The sequence below is a fragment of the Prionailurus bengalensis genome, chromosome B1 (genome assembly GCF_016509475.1).
Source record: "Prionailurus bengalensis isolate Pbe53 chromosome B1, Fcat_Pben_1.1_paternal_pri, whole genome shotgun sequence".
Taxonomy (NCBI): Eukaryota; Metazoa; Chordata; class Mammalia; order Carnivora; family Felidae; genus Prionailurus; species Prionailurus bengalensis.
Window position 1 is genome coordinate 167,435,306 of NC_057344.1, and position 22,738 is coordinate 167,458,043.

The following is a 22,738-nucleotide window of genomic DNA, read 5'->3' on the forward strand; positions in this document are numbered from 1 at the left end:
TTGCCATGAATGGATTTCAGTAATATGACTAAAAAGTCAGTGTCAGAAATGTATGCACTGTATAATACCATTTACATAAGTGTTAAAAATGTGATACAGAAACATATACTTATGTAATAAAATTTTAAGCACGTGTAGGAGAATGATAAACACCAACTCCAAGATAATTATTTCCTCAGAGAGTAGGGGAATGTGATTGAGGAGGAATAAACGAGAAAGAAGGCTTCAATAATATTTGTGATGGCATTTCTGCTGGTGATGGTTCCAAGATGTTTATGATATTCTTTATACTCTTGCATATGTCTGAAGACAAGCTAAGATAATACACAAAAGAAAGCCATGGTGCCTTTTGTGAAGATTTGCAAGCTTGTTGGGAGGAACAAACGTACAGTTGCAGTATGGGATCTGAAAGTAATGGAAAGCTTTAGGAGTAATGAAGATACACAGATAGCTGACTGGGTATTTTCCAGGTGTTCAAGGGACCGGGAATGTGGTTGTGAGTAGTTCCCCACTCAGGCAGGTAGGAAACTTGCTTTAGGTGAGGCCTGGTAGTGTGGATTATTAAAATTGCCTACAATATAACACGAACGCCTGGTTAGGGTGGGGCGGGGGAGAAAGAGTCAGAGATTACTCTCTGTAAGAGGTTGGCAGGCACACCTGGGACACCATGAATGCTCAGGAACAAACAGTATTCCCGAAAGCAGTTTTTAAAAAGAACTCACCTGAAACTTACTGTGTATAAAGCTTACATATCTCCTATGTGTTAGATCTGCAGGAAATGATTGCCATAGAAATAGCTTCTGAAACAGATAAAACCTATCCTAGTTTTACAGAAATGGAAAATCTGAATTTGATGTTTTATAAAAAGTTACAAAATGCATTCAGTTTGCCTGGACAAGTAAATATCCTATGTATTCACGTTAGGCTTGGATTTGATGGAACCGTGGTTGGAAAGAAACGTGCATAAAAACTTAAGATAACAAAGACTCATCTCTTAATCTAGATCTTTCTTTAAAAAATTGAGTTACACCTATATGAAATTAAACATTTTTAAGAAAGGACTCACTGAGAGCATCAATTCAACCTTGAAATTTTCTCCTAAGGATCAGGGACACAGCCCAGAGCCTCTCCTTATTTTCTGTTCGTATGTCATGACCTATGGCTGATACCTACTGTCTTCATCCATTCAGGTTTTGAGAGTTCACTGAGAGTCATTTGTTTGATTAAGGTTTGTGCAAATGATTTGATATTTTCATAAGTAGATGGCCTTTTTCATCTATCCTTTTTTACACGCATAATTGTAGTTGAGTGAAACTGCCAATTGCTAAGGTGTTAATTTCAAATGTGATGACTGTGGCTTTGGGCTCAAAAGACAGTTTCTGATTTTCCAATCTCGGCTGTGTAATTGAACATTTTGGTGATCTATCATGTGAGTTTGCACAAACATATATTGACAAAAGTTTTAATATCTAAAGATTGTCAGTATTAATCACAATTGTGAATTGTACCTCTTGTCTAAAATGCATACATTCTCTTCTGAGAGAGAGAGAGAGAGAGGAAGTCAGGGAGTGGAGGAATGAGAGAGAGGGCAAGAAAGAGATTGATTAAGCTAACTTAAAGTGTTAGAGAATCATAATATAGGAATTGATCACTAGCTGTCTGTATGAATATTTAAAAGTATGTTTTAACATGAGGGAGTTTATCTGCAAAATATTTGTATTTTAAGTATTCCAATAACTTGTCAAGTATGTTTTTTATGACTAATTTTATAAAATAAATTCTGTTGAAATAATCATCCCCTAATACTTCTTGCTAGCAATACTGTATCTCACCATTTTTAAGATTAAAAAAGAAATATGATATTTTATAGTTCCTTTGGCAACAGCAGATGACTCATACAGATTTGACAGTGTTTAATAGTTTTTTCTTTTTTCCTTCTTTTTTGGGGGGGCGGGGGAGATACTAAGAAGGCCACCTGCTTTTTCTTGAGATAAATACTTAGAATAATCACCCAGACCCTGGCCAAACATGCCCCCTTTCCTATACTTGGAAACTATAGGATGCAGTAACGCCGTTTAAAACCTTGTTCAGTTTAAAGAAGCCAGATAGATTTATTCTTTTCTTTTAATAGTAATATGTAGCTAATTGTATAAACACAATACTTATCCCATTAAGTGTCAACATTTATTGATAAAGAAATAACCTTTCAAAACTTCTGTCAGTATAGTGTTCCCTCTTTATAAACTATTGATATTATTTTTGGTGGAATTTTATAGTGTCCTTGTATCTGAAACATTTATTATTTTCAAAAGAATTATATTTTATATTTCAGGAATATACAATTGATGTTTTCTTTCGACAAAAATGGAAAGATGAACGGTTAAAATTTAAAGGCCCAATGAACATTCTTCGACTCAACAATTTAATGGCTAGCAAAATCTGGACTCCTGATACCTTCTTTCATAATGGGAAAAAATCGGTAGCTCATAATATGACAATGCCAAATAAGCTTCTTCGAATCCAGGATGATGGGACTCTGCTGTACACAATGAGGTATGTTTTTAAGTTTGATATGTTGCATTTAGGGGCACCTGGGTGGCTCAATCGGTTGAGCCTCTGACTTCGGCTCAGGTCATGATCTCGCAGTTGGTGGGTTCAAACCCCGCATCAGGCTCTGGGCTCATAGCTCAGAGCCTGGAGCCTGCTTCGGATTCTGTGTCTCCTCTCTCTGTTCCTCCCCAACTCATGCTCGCTCGCTCTCTCTCTCTCTCTCTCTCTCTCTCAAAAATAAATGAGCATCAAAAAAAAATTTAAATACTAAGAAATCCATGTATTAACAACCAACCAACCTAGTCATCAAGTATTAACACAAGTTGAACATTTTTATAACAGATTATGGAAGTACTCATAGTATGCTTTGTAAATCTCTGGATTTTAAAATAAGGTAAAATAGTATTTATGAGATTGATTCTCATCTTAGTGTTAAAGCTTAAACATTACCTTAATTATTAAGAATTTATTATTTTTGGGGTGCCTGGGTGGCTCAGTCAGTTAAGTGTCAGACTTGGTTTCAGCTCAGGTCACGATCTCATGGTTATGAGATCGAGCCCTGGGTCAGGCTCCTCACTAGACATGGAGCCTGCTTGAGACTCTCTTCCTCCCTCTCCTGCGCCTCTCCAGCATGCACCAAAATAAATAAATAAATTAATTAATTAATTAATTATAAAAATAAAAATAAAAAAGAAAACGACGAATTGATTATTTTTGGCTATTTCTTTTTGACACTACATTTTAATTAAGTGGAGTTTAAATATCGTGATTTAAAATTTCCTTTATACCAACCTGTAATTTTATTTTTAATATTTAATCAGATATGCCATCAAAATTTTAAGTGATTTTTTTAAGCTAACTTTTACTTAATATTTTGGTCCTCCTTATAGAAGTTACTCTAAAGAAAAAATATTTTTTAAAGAGGTAGTTTTTATTCAATAAGCCTTACAGGTACCATAATCACATACATTAAGTAATCTGAATTGCCATTTTATAAATCAAATAATATCATGTAGTGTCAATTTTATGTGATTCAACCTTTCAAAAATCATATAAAGAAATATATAGCTGTTGACTTTAGCAAGTATTCCATTAAACTCTTCTCATGAATTAATCTTTTAAAATAAGTTACTTATATAACAAAACAATCACAAATCTAATTAAGTGGTGTATAATCTAAAATGTAAATGTTTAATAAAGGCTTTGAAGCATTGGTAACTATCAGCATTAAATACAGATTAGTCATGGGTGCCTGGATGGCTCAGTCGGTCAAGCATCTGACTCTTGATTTTGGCTCAGGTCACGATCTCATAATTCGTGAGTTCGAGCCCTGTGTCAGGCTCTGTGTTGACCGTGCAGAGCCTGCTTAGGATTCTGTCTTTCTCCCTCTCTCTTTGCCCCTCCCCAACTTGCACTCTTTCTCAAAATAAATAAACTTAACTAAGTAAATATAGATTAATCATATATTTGAGACAATTGATGTAATATTATTTCATATGAAATGTTAAGTGGTGGATTTCAGTTGTGTAAATTATTTAAGAAGGGGCAATCATAGAGTCCTCATCTTTAAAGAAGAAACTCTTAAGGACTCACTAAATGACCATTGCCTAACACAGAGATGCTAGCTATTCTCTGCCTCTCTCTCTGAATCCTGCAATACAGATGCATTACCCCTGTTGAACGTATACTTTGATCATTCCTGTGGATTAATCCAATGACTGGAAATTTTGGCTTTAAACAAATGATTGGCAGAGAACACACAGTTTTGGAAAATATTGCTTGGAGTTCTACTTAAATACTCTCTTAGAAGTATATAAGCTATAATTAAATTGTTGGCCACATTTTTTTATTGTGATGAGAAGTTCAATTTAATACCTTTTCTATACACTTTACCTATGTGAGACATGGAATAATTGATAGTTTTCTTTATAGCAAGTTTGCTGTGATTACTCTTTAATGTGATCATGTAGATGCAGAAAAAAATATTTGTTTAACAATATGTGTCCATAATTTAGCAAATAGTCTAATTTCAACAAGATATTTCTAGGAGGCACAGTCATATATGTACCTCTTTCTACTTCTACATTTAAATTCATGTACCTAAATGTAGTATGTGATACTCATTTTACGTATTTTTGAAGGGAGCTCCTGTGAGCCGATACTGAATTCTTGTATCAGTTTTGCTCTGTGGTTGCTGAGGAGCTGATGGGTGAAAGTCGTGTTCTTTTTATAATACAGATTCTTTTCTTTTTTTTCTCTAGGATTTCAAATGTTAATAGTGAATATTATTGTGCAAATAGCCCTTCAAATATATATATATATATATATATATATATATATATATATATATATAACTTCTTAACAAATCACAGAGTACAAATTGGTTAAGAATATTTGTAAATAAATATTGTTATTTGAGCTCAGATTTTGTATATGCTAATGTCTTCTGAAGGATCACCTAAAAGTGAAAGAACAAAAACATTTCAATGTGAATTAGCCTCATACAATGCTCTAATGAAGATCCCACCTCATCACTGATGCTGTTCCCAACAGTAGGGAGTGATTTGTCGTCACTTGCCAATTTACTTAAACAAAGAGTGAAATTTTCACTTTTAGGCTTACAGTTCAAGCTGAATGTCCAATGCACTTGGAGGATTTTCCTATGGATGCTCATTCGTGTCCTCTGAAATTTGGCAGCTGTAAGTATGGGGATGGAGGTACATATTTTGGGTCTGTATAATCAAGGAGAGCTTGCTGCAATGCTCAACTATAGTGTTTTCTTCTAGTATTGTGAAATGCTTAATATTTACCCAAAAAGATATAGAAGTAAAAGACTTGCTGATTTCCCTCAAGGAACTAATTTGCTAGCCCTGTTGTACTCTCAAATATCATTATATTTTAATCATGGTGTTTAAATTATCCCTTGTTTTACTGCTGATAAAGAACATCATGTGTTTTTATACATGGGAAAAGGTAGTCTAGTAGCTCCTTGTCAAGGTCCAGACCATGTCATTTACCTTCTTTTCCAAGTTCCAGCACACTAAAAATGCAAAAATAATTTTTTTTTGATAACTAGGAATGAATTGTAAGGGTTAGATTCTGTTGTTTATTAAAGCAATAATCAGCGTGTTGCAAATGGCAGGCACAGAAGCTGGATCTGTGCAATTATCTTCCTACTTTTCAACTAAATGGAAGTGATTTTTTTTTAATTTCCTAAAATAAATTTGAAGGGGATGATGCAGTTGGATTGCTGCATGCAGGCACCTTCTGTGTACATGAAATATTTCAGAAAAGGCTCTGTGTATTTGGCTATTCTCTGGGTCACTGAGGTTATATCTTGTATGTCAAGCAGAAGCATCCACTCTGCTGGAATAATTGAAAAGAGGGAAGGTCAAATCATCTCCCAAGGCCCACAAAGCACTTAGGGCAGGTTTGGGATAAATTCATGGAGAGGACTGTCACAGCTTCTCTCTTGTGTTAGCCTGTCCCATTACCTAAGCTTTTCAGAAACCTACCTTGCTCTTTCAGGTATCCCCATCTTTGTCCATTCAGGGCACCTTTTGATTTTTCATTCCCTTGAATAGAAATGAAGTGCTCTCACCTGGTTAAAAAGATGCATGATTGAATAAGTGCCTTTACCCTACAGACTGTATCAAGTGAAAGAAAAGGGAAGAAAGATAGCTAATATGAATGCAAACTCCTCTAATTATTTTGATGACCACAGTCTTGTGGACTGAGAAGTTCAATCTCGTTTGTTCTGTTCATTCTGACAAAAGGTGTCAGCTCTCAATTTTCTTTGAGATTCTCTTCTGTAAGTACAAAGCCTTCTGTTATTGTCATGGAAACCATCACTTCAATACTGGCATTTTTTCCAAAATTATTTAAGATAGTCAATCATGTTATACAACATAAACATGATGCTGAAAAAACTACAGCAGATGCAGCAGAGAAAACCTCATTTGCATTACATAAATGGCATTAAAGAGAAAATTGAAAAGGCTTGATACCAAGGAAAGGATTTATTCAAAATGCAGCAACGGCTCAAGAAGGGAAGGAATTTTTCACTGGGCAAGTCAGTACCATTAAGGCACCAAATATAAATGATTTGATGTCTCCATTTTGAATATGCAATAAATATGCTTAAAAATATGTTAAATGAAATTTAAAAATCCCCTGTAGTGTGTCCACAGAGTAGTGAAATATTGCATGCTTGAGAACATGGCTTTCTCCATCTCAAAGTGATACTGACAACACGCAAAGTTTATTGTTAGGCATTCTCTAAGTAATTGCTTTTGGATTTAATTTTCTTCATGTTTGTTTTCTGACACTTTGAATGAACAATTTGTATATTCTTTTACTGATCCTTGACGATAGTAGGTGCCTGATCCATAAGTGTTAAAAGTATGGACATTGAGCATGGTATAACAAACCAACCCAAACCTTAAAATGTTGGCACAACAGATTTTGGCAGAAACAGCCATTTGTTTGTTCCTCTCTTGCTTACAAGCCCCCTTGTCTCCCCTAAAGTGATAGAATTTATGGAAACTTATCATTGTCCTCAAATTAAAGAAGCATCTTTTGTATAAATGTACAATTTTGAATTCATTTTTGTTTTGCTTTATCTCTGTTGCCTTACCTCTTTATATATTTTCTTGCTATTTAAAAGTTCCTGAATGGGAGTCTGGATATATTCTGTCCATTAGTCCAAAGGAGATTGTAAATCATCTTCTGGGATAAAAGTTAATAATTAAAAATAATTTGGGTTTTTTTTTTTCTGGTTATCAAATATTCAGAATCGAGTCAAGGTGCATTTGATGTTTAATGCAGATTAGGACTCAAAAATGGGCTAGTTACCAGAATTAAATGTAATTATTTAATGAAAATCCAATTTAGAGATAGAGTTTATAGTAAAATGTGTAAAACAAGCTATCTTTCTCTCCTTTTTTACACTTTACTGATAAACACTGCAATGGTCTCCTGGTTTACATGTGTGTTTGTGGGCCAAGAATGCCTTTCTGGTCTTTCGTAACTTTCTGCTTTGTCTTCTCTCACCAGTCTCTAAAAACCATATTCCTGTCTGACTAATGAAATGCTATCATTGCTTTTTCATGAAACACATGGGAAGTATCAGTCACTTTCTTTAACAGATTCTTGGGCTCCTATGCAGATTTCCATCTTCTGTAAAATTAAATAACATAAGAAAATATTGCGAGTTTATTGATCAATCTAGCAAGAATGAACCAAGAACTTTTTCTGGGTGACAGCCTCTGTGCCAGGTGCAAGCAGTGTAGACATGAGCAAGATAGAGTCCCTGCCCTTCAGGGTCTCACTAGTTCCTCAAAAGTGTCACTTCACTTGTAGGGTGTTATTTTCTCTTATTGATGTTTAAATGTTAAACATCACAATTCAAAAGTAGAATGATTACACGTAAGAAAACTTCATAATTTATTAATATTCACAACTATTGATGTATATTCATGGGGAAAACAAAACAAGCCACTTGATGATCTGCAAATGGATTGCTAGTTATCCACATTACCAGTGTTACTTATTTAATCATAATAGCAGAATCATCAGTGATTAACTAATTGAAATTAATACAGACTTAGACTTTAGAGTAACTAGAATTCATATGCCAACTATAGGAATATAACTGCTATTAAATGTGTATACACACACACATATATTTAGAATCCTATTTCAAATATTGGTTCACAGAATATAATATAATTATGGATATAGGTGAATATGGAAACAGTGAAAAGAGTATTTCACTGATACTAACATTTAGTAGTAACACTCAGAAACCAGGCAACATTGTAGTATGCTATTAAAGACCACACAGAAAATAAGATGCAAACTCATAAACATTCACTTTATTGTTACTGATGCTTAAGTGTGACTTTATTTGTGATCTCAGACCTTGGATCAACGTAGGTAGCAGGGTCATCCCAGAACAATGTTATCGAACTAGAAACCTTGTCGATGGCATGTAAATGAATTTTCCGGAATCCCAGAGAGCTAGGGGCAGGGATATTGCTGGAGACAGCTAATCCTTTCTCTCTTCTAATTGACAACGTAACTCTAATGCTGAGGTTTGCTCAAGAACCAGGAGTAACTAATGCTTCTAAAACATTCCCATGAGCAAAAGTACATAGAAGTTCTTCAACAGGTCAGTAGTATAACAAGAATTATCTGTTAATTCAACTGCTGGAGAGACTATCTTCATGGAGAGGTCATAACAGCTACACGGGAAATGCCGGGGCCAGAGAAAGGCTAAGACAAGATATGCTGCCTGCCCTCCAGCACTAGAATCATCTAACTTCTGCTAAGTTCTGTATCTTTGGCCAAATAAATCAGAAGGTTATACCGGGTCTGTATATGTTTTGTCTATTGCCAGTCCATAAATTAACTGGGATGCTATAAAAGTATAGTCCAGTGAGATCTATGTGCATTGATTTTAAAATGAACATCTTTTAAGGAGTACATATATCTTGATGAGATTATGGCATTCTGATTTATTTTACATGTTCTGCAATAACTAGTTCTCATTCTTCTAATGAAATACATTGAATCATGAGAGCCAAGTCATTTAGTTCTTAACCAGGGAAAGGTTTTGAAGAAAAACTTACAAAACTAACTACAAAAACAGTCCTTAAACTAAAGACAATGCAATTCATCAGTATTCTCATATGGTAATAAGTTACCTTTATGTCCAGAGAGTGCTATCATTTTGAATTATAAACGTTATTTCGTAAGAGATTGCTATTGCTATTTCGAAGCGAGCCATTTAAATGGACTTTGGGTATTTAAAAGCTATTTATTACAATGTCTTCATCTACTACATTGGAATTATGGAAGATATTTTAACCATCTCAGGGCTCAGTGATTTTTGTAAGCTCTGAAGAGATATTTGCTGTTCACTTCTCAAAGTGATTGCAATGAAAATAGTCTGCGGTCATGATTTTCTCTCTTGATCTGCTTCAACATTCTTCATATTGAAAGTTGTAAATTTCAAAGACTTTTTTTTACTCTATAAAATATTATCTATAAATATCAAGTTTTATAATAAATAGTGTTTCTATGTAATATATAACTTTTGATGTTGCACTTTGTTGATGGTTCTTAACTAAAGTGCTTAATTTTTTTTTTTTCTACAGATGCATATACCACTTCAGAGGTCACTTATATTTGGACTTACAATGCATCTGATTCAGTGCAAGTTGCTCCTGATGGTTCCAGGTTAAATCAATATGATCTGCTGGGCCAATCAATTGGGAAGGAGACAATTAAATCCAGTACAGGTTAGTAAAATAAGCCTAAAAAGGAGCAACTTTTTTTTTTAATGTTTATTTATTTTTGAGACAGAGAGAGACAGAGCATGAGTGGGGGAGGGGCAGAGAGAAAGGGAGACACAGAATCCAAAGCAGGCTCCAGGCTCTGAGGTGTCAGCACAGAGCCCGTCACAGCGCTGGAACTCACAAATTGTGAGATCATGACCTGAGCCGAAGTTGGACGCTTAACCAACTGAGCCACCCAGGTGCCCCCTGCAAAAAAGCACGTTTATAATAAAATTGATGGGTTGAAGTCATTGGAAATACGTTAGTTTGCTTAACAACTTTTGCTCCTGGGCTCAAGAACTAGCAGCACAGATTGTAGGAGCTTGTTAGATATTTACAGTCTCAGACCTGACTTCCTACTAAGTCTGGATCTGCATTTTAACAAGATTCCAAGGAGATTCCAAGGAGGTGTGCATAAAGTTTAGAAACAGTGGTCTAAAATATACTGCCAATTCAAAGAGTGCATGTCTTTTCAGACAAGACAATTTTACCCTCAAACAGTGTTACAATTTCCCTAGTTTTCTAATTATTTTCCTCCTATTTTGGATAATTTATGACTATTCAACTCTTGATTTCTGGATAATTACTACTGGCCTGCATGGGAAAGCTGATGCCTTTTCTTTCTTAGAAAAAAATTTTTTTTTACTGTTTATTCAGTTTTGAGAGAGAGAGAGACAGAGCGTGAGCAGAGTAGGGCTAGAGAGAGAGGGAGACACGGAATCTGAAGCAGTCTCCAGGCTCTGAGCTGTCAGCACAGAGCCTGATGCGGGGCTTGAACTCACAAACCATGAGATCATGACTTGAGCCGAAGTCAGACATTTAACTGACTGAGCCACCCAGGTGCCCCAAGCTGATGCCTTTTCTAAGGGCCACACTCATCTAAGAAAAAGCAGTCACATTGAACTAATGATTGTATATCTGTCAGGTGTAACCTCAGAGACCAGAAAGGAAGATAGCTCTCAGGACTGGATAGAAATAATGGTAGTGGATTAGAGTACACATACAACATTGAGACAATCAGAAGACAGGGTCAAAGTGGAAAATTTGGGCCAGAAGACTGGGTCAGTTTTGGAGATGTGACCAGAGACTGGCACTTTAAAAAGCCGGAGAGTTAGAACAATCAGAGCAGAGACTGGAAGTTGGTATCAGTGGGGATAAGAGACCTGAGCAAGTAAGATAATTCATGATCAGAGAGCATTTGTGCATCCTGTATCCCCTTGGTCAACAAGCATGACCTGGAGAGAAAGAGAAATGCCGTACCTCAGGCATGTAGTGCAAGTTTCTTGGTAATATTAAAATTCACTTTTAAAAATCCTTGCTATGCTAAAGAGGCATTTAAAGGTTTATACTTTTCATGGCGTATATGTGATAAATTCTTTTTTTTTTTAAATCAGGGACTGTTCTTTCTCAAATCCGTTCCATTTCCAAAATGTTCAAACTATTGACTATTACAGTTCCTTAAGCTTCTTAAATTTTTCTTCTAGGTGAATATACCGTAATGACAGCTCATTTCCACTTGAAAAGAAAAATTGGGTATTTTGTGATTCAGACTTATCTGCCTTGCATCATGACTGTCATTCTCTCCCAAGTGTCATTCTGGCTTAACAGAGAATCTGTTCCTGCAAGAACTGTGTTCGGTGAGTGAATAACTACACACTTTCTTGTACAGCACATTATGTTTTGTAGCAAACTTTCAAAGGCATTATCTCTCTTGATACTCACACCAGTAATTTGTGGTGTGTGGGGCTGGGCATATCGGCTCCTTTTAGAGGTGAGGAAGCTGAGGCTCAGAGAGTTAAATACAGAGTCAGTGCCACCCTGTTAATAAGAGATGTAAACACTACTCAGATTTTCTGGAAGTATATTCAGTCTTCTTTCTGTTTTGCTCTTCTTTTATTGTCAAATTGGTTTCCATACAACACCCAGTGCTCATCCCAACAGGTGCCCTCCTCAATGCCCATCACCCACTTTCCCCTCTCCCCCACCCCCCCATCAACCCTCAGTTTGTTCTCAGTATTTAAGAGTCTCTTATTGTTTGCTTCCTTCCCTCTCTGTTTGCTCTTCTTTTCATTTTGCTTTGCAGCATTTGTTTCCATGTTAGCATAAAGAGAATATTCTTAGAGGCTTTGACTTGGAGTATAATAGTACCATATTTCTGGGTTTTCTATGTTTATTTCTGCTTTGTTCTCTTTTTAGATGGACAAAGATGATTTTTGTATTTCAGGTTAGACAGAGAAAGGGAAGAAGAGAAAGAGAAAGAGACCCCTCATTCACTACGACTAGTGTGTTTAATAAAGTAATTTTCTTGATTTTAACGATGCAGGGGAATTACTGCTTTTTGGATGAATCGAAGTAGGCGGAACACATTTTGCGCAAAGTATATTACCTTTGTGTGTTTGTTCCCCTCGTTCATTTAACGTTTTATTGAGGATACACTCTGTTGGATATTGTACCAGGCCTTAGAGCTCAAATACATATAAAGTATAGTCCCTGCATTCAACTAGCTCAGTAATAGCGGAGGGCAACAGAATAAGCAGAAGAGATAATGGTGATACAAGATTAAGGCATTATAAAAGAGGTATATAAAAGTTTTTACAAGAAAGCAGCAAGGATCCTCTCTAAAAGAACTGGTTAAGTAGTTTAGTTAACACTTGAGCTAAGTCTTGAAGGATGATGGGAGTTTCCCAGACAGATGGAATTAGGCAGGAATCCTACCAGAAAGGTAGACTGTGCCATATCATCAAGGGATGGAAGCACATAGTGTGTTCAGTTGCCATGAACTTCTTCAGTGTTAGTGTAGATACATACAGATAGAAGTATTGTTTGAGGCCTAGATGACAAGAGCCTTGTAACCCAGGCTAGCACAAGGCATCTCTATCTTAACAGGCTACAGCAACTCATTTTAGTATTTTGAAGGCATGTAAAATGTTTAGAACAATGACTGACATTTAATACGTGCTATATGATATTAGCTATTCTTATTATCAATGCACAAAAAGTGGTTTGATTTTCAACACCAGCAAGTAATCATTCAAAAGGAAATTAAGACAATGATTCTATTTACAATGCATTGAAAAATAATAAAATACCTAGGGATAAATTTAACCAAGTAGGTGAAGGACTTGTCCACTGAAAAACTAAAAAAACTTTGCTGAGAGAAATTAAAGAATACCTAATTAAATGGAAAGACATGCCATGATCATGGATTAGAAGACAGTACTGTTAAAATGGGAATAATCCCCAAAGTGGTCTATAGATTCAATTCAATACCTGTTCAAAAGTCCAATGGCCTTCTTTTACAGAAATGGCAAAAGGCAATCCTCAAATTCATAGGGAATTATAAGAGGCTCCAAATAATTAAAATAATATGGAAAAAGAAAAACAAAGTTGGCTACTACACATTTCCCAGTTTCAAAACAGTACAAAGAAAGCTACATTAATCAAAACAGTGTGGTAGTGGCATAAGGATAGACATATAGATCAATAGAATAAAATCAAGAGACAAACAAACATTCATGGTGAATTGAGTGTATTAACACCACTCTAGGGACTTTTGGCAAGGGTACCTACAGCTAAAATACCACCACATACAAAGAAATGAAGTTGGACTCCTACCTCACTCCAGATACAGCAGTGAACTCAAATGGATATAAAACTTTAATATAAAATCTAAAACCATAAAGCTATTGAAAGAAAGCGTATGATACATCTTTACGACCTTAGGCCTAGCAATGGATTCTTAGATTTGACACCAAAGGCATGAGTGACAAAGAAAAAATAAATAAATTGGATTCGTGAAATTTGAAAATTTTTGTGCCTCAAGGAACATTATCAAGAATGTGAAAAGACAACTTACATGTGGGAGAAAATACTTTCAAATTGTATATCTGATAAGGATTTAATATCCTGAATTAATAAAGAACTCTAAGACTCCAAAAAAAAAAAAAAAAACCCTAAGACCAGACTTAAAAAATGGACAAAGAACTTGAATAGACTTTTTTTCTAAAGAAAGTATACAAATGGCAAACAAGAACATGAAATGCTGTGAAACAACATTGGACATTAAAGAAACACAAATCAAAACCACAATAAAATACATTTCACACACATTGGGATGGTAATAATAATAATATCAAAACAAAACCACAAGAAATAAGTGTTGGTGATGTTGTGAAGAAATAGAAACCCTTATGTATTGCTGGTGGGAATGTAAAATGATGCAACCTCAGTGGGCAGTAGTTTGGCACTTCCTTAAAAAGTTCAATATAGAATTTTTTCCCATATGACCTATGGTTCCACCTTGAGGTATATACCTAAGATTAGCGAAAACATATGTTCCCATGGAAACTTGTATGCAAATGTTTATAGCAGCATCGTTTGCAATAATCAAAAGGTAGAAACAACACAGATTTCCTTCAGAAGGTGAATGGATAGCCAAAATGTGCTTTACACTTAACAATGGGACATTATTCACCGATAAAAGTGACTAAATACTAATAGCATGCTACCACATGGGTGAACTTGAAAAACGTGCTAAGTGAAAGAACGTGGCCACAAAACGTCTTTGTATGATTCCTTTCATAAGAATTATCCAAATAGGCAAATCCATAGAGATGGACGGCATTTAGTGGTTGCCAGTAAATGGAGGCAGGGAAAATGGGGGGTTGGTTGTTCCTTAATAGGAACAGGATGTTCCTCTAGGGTAATGAAAGGGTTTGAAACTAGAGAGAGGTGGTGGTTTGCAGAACACTGTGAATGCATAAATGCCGCTGAATTGTATACTTTAAAATGGTTAATTATATATATATATATATATGTGTATATATATGTGTGTATATATATATATACATATATATATATGAATTTCACCTTAGTAAAATACTTTTTAAAAGTCACGGATTAAAAAAAAAAAAAACAGCAAGGAATGATCACATCAAAGATTTCCCAGGATTTAGACTCAGAAGTATCTTCTCAGATACCTATTTCAAAAATTGCAAATTTTTTTTTTTAATTTTTTTTTTCAACGTTTATTTATTTTTGGGACAGAGAGAGACAGAGCATGAACAGGGGAGGGGCAGAGAGAGAGGGAGACACAGAATCGGAAACAGGCTCCAGGCTCCGAGCCATCAGCCCAGAGCCCGACGCGGGGCTCGAACTCACGGACCGCGAGATCGTGACCTGGCTGAAGTCGGATGCTTAACCGACTGCGCCACCCAGGCGCCCCAAAAATTGCAAATTTTTGAGGCAAAATCAGAAAAAAAAATGATGTGGCAAAAAATAAGAGAAAACTTCCATTCAGATAGTTTAAACAATAAAGGTGCATGATTTTCAGAGCATAAGTAATACAGAAAAAAATTTAGGATAAAATTACATAATTGTTACTGAATTAATATTCCAGAAGGATCTAAATTTATATGTAAATATGTGTCAGATAAAATAGAATGATGAAGTATTTGTTTAATAGAGGTTGTGAAGAAAATAAATTGAGGCAAATAAAGACAGATTTCATAGTATAAATGACATAGATGTATACATTAAAAGAGGCCAACAGGACTCTAATTAAATATACAGGAGAGATATATACATGAATAAATATTTAACTTTGAATCAATGGAATGTGTTAGAGTCAAGGCTGCTAGGTTGGAGTATAACAAATGTACCAAAGCTTTTAACGATTGGTTGTAAAAGTTAACATGTATAAAATTAAGAATCCAGGCTATATTTGGATGTGTACACTTTATGTGAATTATTTACACTGAAGATGTAGGGATCCATCCAAAAGTCAGATGTTCGTATCAATTAAAACCATTAGGTGGTAAGAACATTTTTAGTATTATCTCTACAAATTATTCTGTGTAAAGTTTTGTAATAAATGTAATCCTGTGTGAGTGTATGTGATATGTGCGTGTGCACAAGTAGAAGATAAACAAAAATCTGATGTCTTGCCTCAGTGGAACTTGAAAGCTGCGTAGCCAACCTATTCCACCTTCATTCCACCATTGCCTGTTTTCTGCCTCTATCTGTATCTGAACATCATCATCTGACTGATACAGAGCAGATACCTAAGCCAAACTCTAACCTCTTCAGATCTCTGTCTCTGAATTCATAGTCGGGTTTACAAGCTAGTGAGAGATCATTAAATCATCTGCCCTCCTCATGCTCGTAAGGCCTTCTGTGATGGATAACCCATTCAGGTTAAAAACTATCACAGTTAAGAAATTAATATGCCCTGAGAGACAGAAGTCAAATTTTTCAACCTTTGAGATCTGGCTTCATGCTATGAATAGAATAAGAACAGAGTCTGGAGCCTGATTCAGATCTGTGTCTCCCTCTGTGCCCCCCCCCCCACACCAAATAAATAAACATTAAAACAAAAAAGAAAAGAAAAAAAAAAAGAAAATAGAGCAAACAAGATAGTAGGCATAGGAATAAAAATTACAATATGGGGGCGCCTAGGTGGCTCAGTCAGTAAAGCATCTTCTGACTTCTGCTCAGGTCATGATCTCACGGCGAGTTCGAGTCCCGCGTTGGGCTCTGTGCTGATGGCTCAGAGCCTGGAGCCCACTTCAGATTCTGTGTCTCCCCCTCTCTCTGCGCCGCCCCCCTCCCATGCTCATTGTCTGCCTGTCTCTGTCTTTCAATAATAAATAAATGTTAAAAAAAAAAAAAGAAAGTATAATAATGTATCCCTTGGTATTAGAGACTTTGTTCCATTATATTGGGCTTTATCTGTTCAGGTTTTTGTCTATTGCATTCATTTTGTGACTGTAGAGCCAGCTTGATATTTTTCAAAGATCTTTTTTCAAAGGAACTGCCCGTGTATCTTGCGATGACAAAAGCCTTCTTTGATATTTCTCTGAGTGTTCATGCCCAATTCATTCAACACCAGCAAAATACTTACTGAGCATCTATTTATCAGCACTGTTCTAGATCTTTGGGGGATGTACCTTAATAAAAATCAAACACAGCTCCCTTCCTGATGAGGTAACTGCCCCCTGTTGCCAATAGAATAAGAAAGCACTTGGGTGATTTTAACCTTATATCTCAGGCTTTGTGCTTTCAAAGCTCCTGTGAGTAGACAGTACATTTGCAACATACCAACCTCATTTTGTGTTTGTATAAACATATCTATACATTTCTTTATTTTGTGAAATTGTGGCCCTGGTCCTTTCAGTTGCTTAACATCCTTCAGAACTTTATATAAATGAGAAATAATCATAACAGATTGGTCAATTATTACCTTTATATTTGAATTCAAATCACTTTTCAGATTTATTGATAAGTTTATGCCTATATGACTAAGTTTATATAAAAGTTTATATATGAACATATGAATATATGAATAAGATTATATATAAGAAATATATATTGGTATTTTTGTCTTAATATTATATTCAGCATGGAAAAGAGGGCTTTCTCTATTAAAAACTAAAATCCAATAACAAACATCTGTTAGGGTGTAAGTTTGTCGGGTAAAAAAGTACAGGGAGGTCAAATGCTTTATATTTCATGCTTCATTCATGGTATATACAAGGGCCTTAGCTGCTTGTCTTATATGATGAATTAGGAAATAATTAAAATTCCAAACAAGATATATTTGGATTGCTCATTTTTCTTCTTAGTTCTACAGATTTCTATGATTCAGTTTGACTGTATATACCAGGGAATCCAAAATATAGTGACTGAATATATGAGGGTCTTTTTTTTTCCATATAAAAGTCTACAAGTAGATGGTCCAAGGCAAGTATGGCCATACTATGGGCATCAGGGACTCAGTTTCTTTCTGTCTTTCTTCTTTGATATCCTTAGCATGGAGTTTTGCTTCATGGGCCAAAAAGGCTGTTGGTGCTACAGCCATCACATTCATATCCAGGAAACAGGAAGAAATAACCAAAAAGGGCAAAAGACCTCTTCATAAGGTTTCCCAGTAGTCCCACCCAATAATCTCTATTTATATATCATTAGCCCAACTAGGTCTCATAACTGAGAATCTGAGAAATTGCCATGTGGAATAAATTCAGTGTTCAAATATTATACTCTGACTAAATATTGGATTGGTAGCTAGTAGTTTCTGCTACCATAAGAAAAATATAGTAGTTTGCTATAAAGGCCGTAAAATTATTAAGAGCACATATTCTGGAACCATGGTTTCTTGGTTCAAAATCTGGTTCTGTTACTATCAATTTAGGTCACTTCTGGCCAGTTTATTTTTTTTCAATTTCTTTGCACCTTAGTTTCACCCCTCTGTAAAATTAGGATTATGAAAACTCCATCATGACATAGTTAAAGAATAAACACACACATACACATATTTGTACACACATGGAACACTTAGAACAATTCTGGCACATAATAAGTGCTATGCAATTATTTGCATTATTGTTACTATTTATTATCTATGACTTAATTCTCTCCTTCTTTTCAGGATATACATAAAGGATGGTCAGATCTTGCTTTAGTTTTAGTAGCAGTAATCACTTCCCAAGTGGCATATTTCGAGAGTTACGAACTCCGTAAACCTCTGGGGAAGACAGATCTGGGCAGGAATCCAGCTTCTTTGACATCATATCATCAGTGTTTTGTTTGTCTGAAGGGAATTTCAGAATCTTTCATATATGCTAGTGTGTATTCAATTTTGGTCAAGGCTCTTTTAATTACAGTGACGTGAAACACAAGTCAAGCTGGCTTATACCCCTTAGTTAACTTCATTTGTAATTAACCATGAGCTTGTGTAAGTGTAGACAAAAAACACATCTTAGATGTGCATTCCATCTCAAAATTCCATAACTGAGTCTCATTGGTTTAACACAGTTCACATTCTTGTCCTAATGCATAATCGCAGGCAGGTACACAATTATTAGCGGGACTTGGGTTACAAGCCACCCTTTGAACCAGTGGGTATTGTCAGATCCACTGTGCAAATGGAGAAGGACTAGTTCCTACAGGAAAGAAGAATTGTGGGTTCCTATTAGAAAAAGTAATTCCTCACACATCCTCACACTGCTGTTTGTATCACATTTATATCTCACTTAGCTCTGTGATGATGACCTTGATTTCTACTTCACTGAGAAAACTGAAGCAATTGGAAAGAACCTCCCTAGAATCCCAAAGCCTCATCTATTCAAGCGCCTACACTCACAAACTCTGCTTGACTATGTTTCTATACAATGCTGACCCTTTCACCTGTGCACTATAACTCATCCCTTCTCAGCTGCTTCAAGGACATCATTCCAACAATACCTGCCCATTCTCTCTAACATCAGCAGTGTCTGTGATCCTTTATAATCTCAACAGAAATACAAATAACATGTTATTTACCTCATCCTCAAACCAAATTCCCATGACTCTACTAACCCTCTCTCTGCCACCTCATTTCATTTCTCTTCTTTTCAGTAGTTTTACTTGGAAGTTTATTTAATTAAATATTAAATGTTTATTTAATATCTTCCATTTTTCTTCTCCCATGATCTCTCAGACCCACTCAACTCAAGCTTGTCTCTACTCTTTCACCAAAACTATTCCTGTCGAAATCCTCATCATTGCTAAATCCAGTGGCCAATTCTCAGATCAATTTATTTGATCTAATAGCAGCCTTGAAAGGGTACTTTCTTCCCACTAAATGAGAAGACATTTGTTGGAAAGAATTTCTTCATTTGGTTTCCAAGATAGGCATATGGTCTTGAGCTGTCCCTTACTTTTCATGCTTTCTGAGTCTACTTTGCTCCATACTCTTTTCCAGACCACTTAGATATCAGAGGGCTCGAGGGATCAATATTTAGCCATTCTCTTCTCTATATTTTCTACTTTGGGTAACTTCATCCTTTATCATGGTATGCTACAATTTTGATGGGATAATTACCAAATTTATATCTCTGTCCAGACCTCCTCCCTCCAACTGTCTTCCTTACATCTCCCCTTGGATTTTCAGTATACATCTCAAACTCACTATGCACAAAATTGAACTTTCATTCCTCCTCTCCTTAAAACCTATAACCTTGCTTATACCCTAGACTGAACCACCATCATATCTCTCCTTGGTCACTGAATGTCTTAGTCTGCTTGGGATGCCACAACATAATGCCACAGACTGGGAGGCTTGAACAACAGAAATTTATTTTGTCACAATCCTGGAGGCTAAATATCCATCATCAAGGCCCAGCAGGGTTGGCTTCTGGTGAGAGTTTTCTTTCTGGCTTACAGATGGCTACCTTCTCATATGTCCTCACCTGGCCTTCACATGGGGTTGAGGGGGGACAAGGGAAAGACAGGGAGGACATTAATCCTATTGAGTCCTATTGAATCAGAACCCCATCCTTATGGCCTCAATTAATATCAGTTACTTCCTTAGAGACTCCATCCCTAAATACAGCCACACTAAGCATTGAGGCTTCAACATATGAATTTTGGAAGAATGTAAACATTCAACCCATAACACTGCACTAGACTTTTTGCTGTTTCTTGTTTCCACTGTTGTGGGACTTTGTTCCCAACATGGTAGCCAGAGGGATACTTTCAAAACGTAAGTCAGATCATGTCACGCCTGTTCTCTAAACCCACTGGCTCACCAATATAGTCAGAGTAAAAATGAAAGGCCCTTCAGAAGTCAGTAAGTCTTAATTCAGTATGAACTCGCCCCACTTCCGAGCTCTACTTCTGCTACCCTTCCTATCTCCTATGCTTAGCCTAACATCCAGACTGGCCTCCTCCTTATTACATAAACATGCCATTCATTCACTTATGAGCTTTGTCTCTTCTTACTGCCCAGACCTCTCTTACCGCAGATACCTGTGTGGCTCATTCCTTCCATTTCCTTAGGGCTTTTCTAAACTGTCTTTTTCTCAAAGAGAACCACCTAACAGTCTACCTGAACTTTGTAAACAACTTCCCAATCCTATTTCTGTTCCTCCAGCCTACTCTACTTTTTTTCTCCATTGCATATATCATCTTTTGGTATGTTACAGAAAAATATTTTTTATGTAATTTGTCTCCCCCTCTGGAATTTAAATTTAAGGAGTGCAGTTATTTTTGTTTCTTTCTAAATGGATAGGAAATAAGTTGAATTAAGACAATAAGTAAATGAAAACTGATTTTAAATAGGTAGATGGTAGATATAGGTAGACAGACAAGCATATACATTTGTGAGTTCAAAAAGAGGTAGACTGGCAAAACTAAAATCATATAAACTAAAAGGTAGTTTCTTAATTCTTTAAATTTTGAAGTCAGAGGGCTACTTCCAAAAGAAGATTGAATGGCTATTGGGAAAGCAATTAATAAAAATTATCCATTGCAATTGATCAGCTAATTATGTTTAGAAGGAACACAGTGCAGAGGGCTACAATCACTCTGACACTAACTGTAAGGTCAAGGGGTTCCCAAGACTAGCCTCAAGTTTGATAACCCGCTAGAACTTATAAAATACACTGAACGCTGTTATACTCACGGTTATGGTTTATTACAGGGAAAAGGTACAGACTAAAATCAGCCAGGGGAAGAAACGCATAGAGTCTGGGCAAAGTTCAGATGCAGAGCTTTGTCCTTTCCACATGGAACCATGGGCAGCATTGCTTTCCTGGCATTGATATGTGACTATATACAGAAGTTGCCCACCAGGAAGGCTCACCTACACTTGAATGTCCAGAGTCTTTGTTGGGGCTCTGTCACATGGGTGTGGTTGACTGGTCTTGTGGCTGATCTCAGTTTCCATTGCCTAGAAGGACAAGCTAATGTGGCATAGTAAAAACAAACAAACAAACAAACAACAAGAACAAAATGCCACCCTGGGGCGCCTGAGTGGCTCATTTGTTTAAACATCTGACTCTTGATTTTGGCTCAGATTATGATCTCATGGTTCTTGAGTTCAAGCCCCATGTCAGGCTCTGTGCTGGCAGCATGGAGCCTGCTTTGGATTCTCTCTCTCTCTCTCTCTCTCTCTCTCTCTCTCTCCCTCTCTCTCCCAAGTAAATAAGTGAACATTAAAAAAACATAAAAAACAAAATGTTAAATATCTAATTATTAGATTTTCATTTTGAGTTATCAATATACCTGCTTTCTGCATACTTTTATCAATGTTGTCTCTAGTCTTCTTCCTCCCTTCCCCATTCTTACCTTCCCTTTATCCTGTTTCCCTCATCATTGTCTGATTCTCTCAACATTTAGTCCTACTCTGGGGCATTCCTTTCCCCTCAGCAGCATGTCCAGCAAGTTATTTAATATTAGAAACATCTTGTTTACAGTGGAATTGGTTAGTGAAAAACCTGTTCCTTCCTTTAGTTCTAAAAAGCTATACACAAAATGGGCTCTGTGCACCTGGTATGTGAACATATGAGCTACATACTGTAGGTGGTCATAAAATTGGTACATAAGAAGAACATTCCACTAAAACTTTGGGGAGACCAGTCATCTATCTGGCAGAAAGTTCCTTAATTATGAGGTGTCTGGTGTTCAGTGAATAGAGAATTGTGATCTGAAATAAGGAATATAAATCTTTTTCTTTAATTATAAAGCAGCTAATACTCTTGAGTGCTTACTACGTGTTCGAAAAAATACTACACCAGGAGCAAAGAGAGCTTAGCTTCTGTCTCCTGTCAGGTCCTGTCTCCACTTCTAGATTAAACAAGTGTGTAACCTCTCTAAACACGATTTTCTCCACTGTAAATGGATGTAAAATGTGTGTCATCTACCTCATAGAGGTGCTGAGAGGATCCATGAAACAGTATGTGCACAGGGTTTCTTAAGTCTTAAAGTAAACGGATACTTTTATTGCTTTATATATTTAACAAAGAGCAACTTTGATTATTTCCTGAGAACCAAGGATACTGTAGAATGTTCTGTGAATCCAAGTGGTGTGT

General features: G+C 36.1%; 1 protein-coding gene across 2 annotated transcripts in view; it reads left to right on the forward strand.

The window, feature by feature from the left end:
- The window catches only part of GABRA2 (gamma-aminobutyric acid type A receptor subunit alpha2), a 122,584-nt gene that overhangs the window by 68,429 nt on the left and 31,417 nt on the right, over nt 1-22,738 (forward strand). For both annotated transcript variants that reach the window (XM_043572739.1, XM_043572740.1), the window contains exons 5-8: nt 2,333-2,553; nt 5,167-5,249; nt 9,711-9,854; nt 11,375-11,527. In XM_043572739.1, the coding sequence (XP_043428674.1) occupies nt 2,333-2,553; nt 5,167-5,249; nt 9,711-9,854; nt 11,375-11,527 (601 nt within the window). The remainder of the gene's footprint in view (nt 1-2,332; nt 2,554-5,166; nt 5,250-9,710; nt 9,855-11,374; nt 11,528-22,738) is intronic.